At 36.2% G+C, this 2,142-nt stretch overlaps 2 protein-coding genes across 3 annotated transcripts in view; both read right to left on the reverse strand.

Moving 5' to 3' along the window:
- The window catches only part of LOC106878093 (sodium- and chloride-dependent glycine transporter 2), a 51,842-nt gene that overhangs the window by 18,996 nt on the left and 30,704 nt on the right, over positions 1 to 2,142 (reverse strand). The window lies entirely within an intron of this gene.
- LOC106879056 (sodium- and chloride-dependent neutral and basic amino acid transporter B(0+)) overlaps positions 71 to 2,142 on the reverse strand; it is a 105,421-nt gene continuing 103,349 nt past the window's right edge. Inside the window, exons 4-5 of the mRNA XM_052972154.1 lie at positions 1,605 to 1,736; positions 71 to 347 (exon numbers count right to left, since the gene is read on the reverse strand). Coding sequence (XP_052828114.1) covers positions 88 to 347; positions 1,605 to 1,736 — 392 coding nt within the window. The 3' untranslated portion in view covers positions 71 to 87. The remainder of the gene's footprint in view (positions 348 to 1,604; positions 1,737 to 2,142) is intronic.

A 2,142-nucleotide genomic window follows, 5' to 3' on the forward strand; every position in this document is an offset into this window, starting at 1 on the left:
CATGCCACCATGGGGAGCGGACGTTTTAGCTATGATGATCAGGATATGGACAAAAAGAAAAAATGTTGCTGTAAATTTCTTTTAATATCAGGATATTACCGAGGAATTGAAATAAAGAATTAGAGACGAAACAAAACAAGAATTAAATTTGAAGATGGTGCTACAACCTGGATGGTATCCGTCGACCACAAATAGCTCCAAAGAAGGAATGATACTCACACTATCACAGCTAGACCATGGTAATTTTGATTGCATCGAGGCGAAGAAATAAAATAATGTATATGCCATGATGACGTTGTAATAAATGGCAACAAAGAGGGAGATCATAGCCATAGAGATTCCAATTCCTGAAAAAGTAGAAGATAAATGAGGCCGTTTTTCGAAAACATTTGTTTTGCTTTAAATATTGATCTTTATTCAGGGTAAACAAAAAATCGTTATTTTTTGGGAGATGGCTAACAATAATCTATTATTGGTACTAATATTTCATATTCAATTTATGCAGTTATGAATGGTGATATAAAGAAACACCAATGAGCAAAGATGTAGGAATATTTTCTCCTTAAATTTGAATTTTTATACCGGGTATTACTGTGGAACGAAGAAATAAAGCGCATACGAAAAATGGCGAATGTAGATTTTGGTAGGAATCGTGGAGGAAGAGACGAGGTTGAAAGAAATACAAGACCGACTTTTTGGACAGTGATGGTCTGCAACTTTTATAAGCCGCACTTATTTACTCAAATGTACAAGTATTTCATTTAAAATAAAAAAAAGGAAAAAGGGGAAAAAGAACGGGAGACGGTCGGCGGAGGTGCCGACCGAACCAGAAGTCCCTCCGGTGGGAAATGTGCCACCGAAGAGGAATTGTGCCGCTGACAGAGTGGTGTGACGTGAGGATAATGATTTTTATGTTATCCTGTACCATGGAAGGACTATGAATGAGTTCTTGGCCCACGAGTGCGGCCAAGATAGGAACTACTCGGAGTGTGCGAGTAGTTCCACATGGCCTCCGCAGGTGGCTGCGGTGGTTATAACAGACAACATGATGACAAAAGTCATAAAAGAATGTAACCTGAAATATTTCTTCTACCTCGCGGCAAATTCAAGCCTAACAATAGACACTTGTTTGTCAGGGGCAGCATATCCGCTTGCGGAGGGGTGGCGTGAAGAAAATTGTGAAAAATTTTTAATATATTGAAATTGTGTAAAATTTCTAATATTGATAGTGTAAGAGGTTTGCAACCTCATAAGTGTTTTTTAAAGGAAAAAAAAGAACAATGTTTTCGAGGGGTTATCAGTCGGCGGGTGCTGGTGCCTCATTATTTGTTTCATCCTTATCACCATCATCTCATTAATGTCCATGTCCAGCCCGCAGCTACTTTATGTTTGTCTGTCATTGTTTGTCCCCTCTATGTAACGCCGCTAATGGCGAATTTATTGAAATAAAGTATTTCATTTAATTATTTGATTTAATATTTCTTGAATTTAGAGAGGCTATTTGATGCAAAGTTCCAGAAAATTCGATGTACTTTTATCAAATTATATTAGACAAACTGAACGCACAATTTATGGAAATTAGTTGATAAATAAACAAACTTTACCTTTTGCGCTTGGATTCATTTCCCAAACACCTGTTGGACCCTTTGCTGAGTATTGTCCCATTACTAATTCCATAAAATACATTGGTTTACCAATCAAAAGCTGAAGCACCAGATAAGCAATGAGAAAGGCCGCTGGAAAGAAGAGACAAAACTGTTTAAAACTTAGAAAAGTCGGCTTACATAAATAAATAAATATATATGAATAATATACACATACACAAATACGTGTACATGCAGACATACAAATACGTGTATATACACACACACACACAAATACGTGTACATACATACAAATATTTATGTAACTTTATTCTTTTGTTTCAGTCATTTGACTGCGGCCATTTGACTACGTTTAGTCGAACAAATCGACCCCAGGACTTATTCTTTGTTAGCCTAGTACTTATTCTATCGGTCTCCGTTGTCAAGCGATGTTGGGGGACAAACACACGTGTGTATATATATATATATACACACACACATACATATTGTATACATATATATATATATACACACACACATACATATTGTATATATATAT

This window comes from Octopus bimaculoides, chromosome 12 (assembly GCF_001194135.2).
Source record: "Octopus bimaculoides isolate UCB-OBI-ISO-001 chromosome 12, ASM119413v2, whole genome shotgun sequence".
Taxonomy (NCBI): Eukaryota; Metazoa; Mollusca; class Cephalopoda; order Octopoda; family Octopodidae; genus Octopus; species Octopus bimaculoides.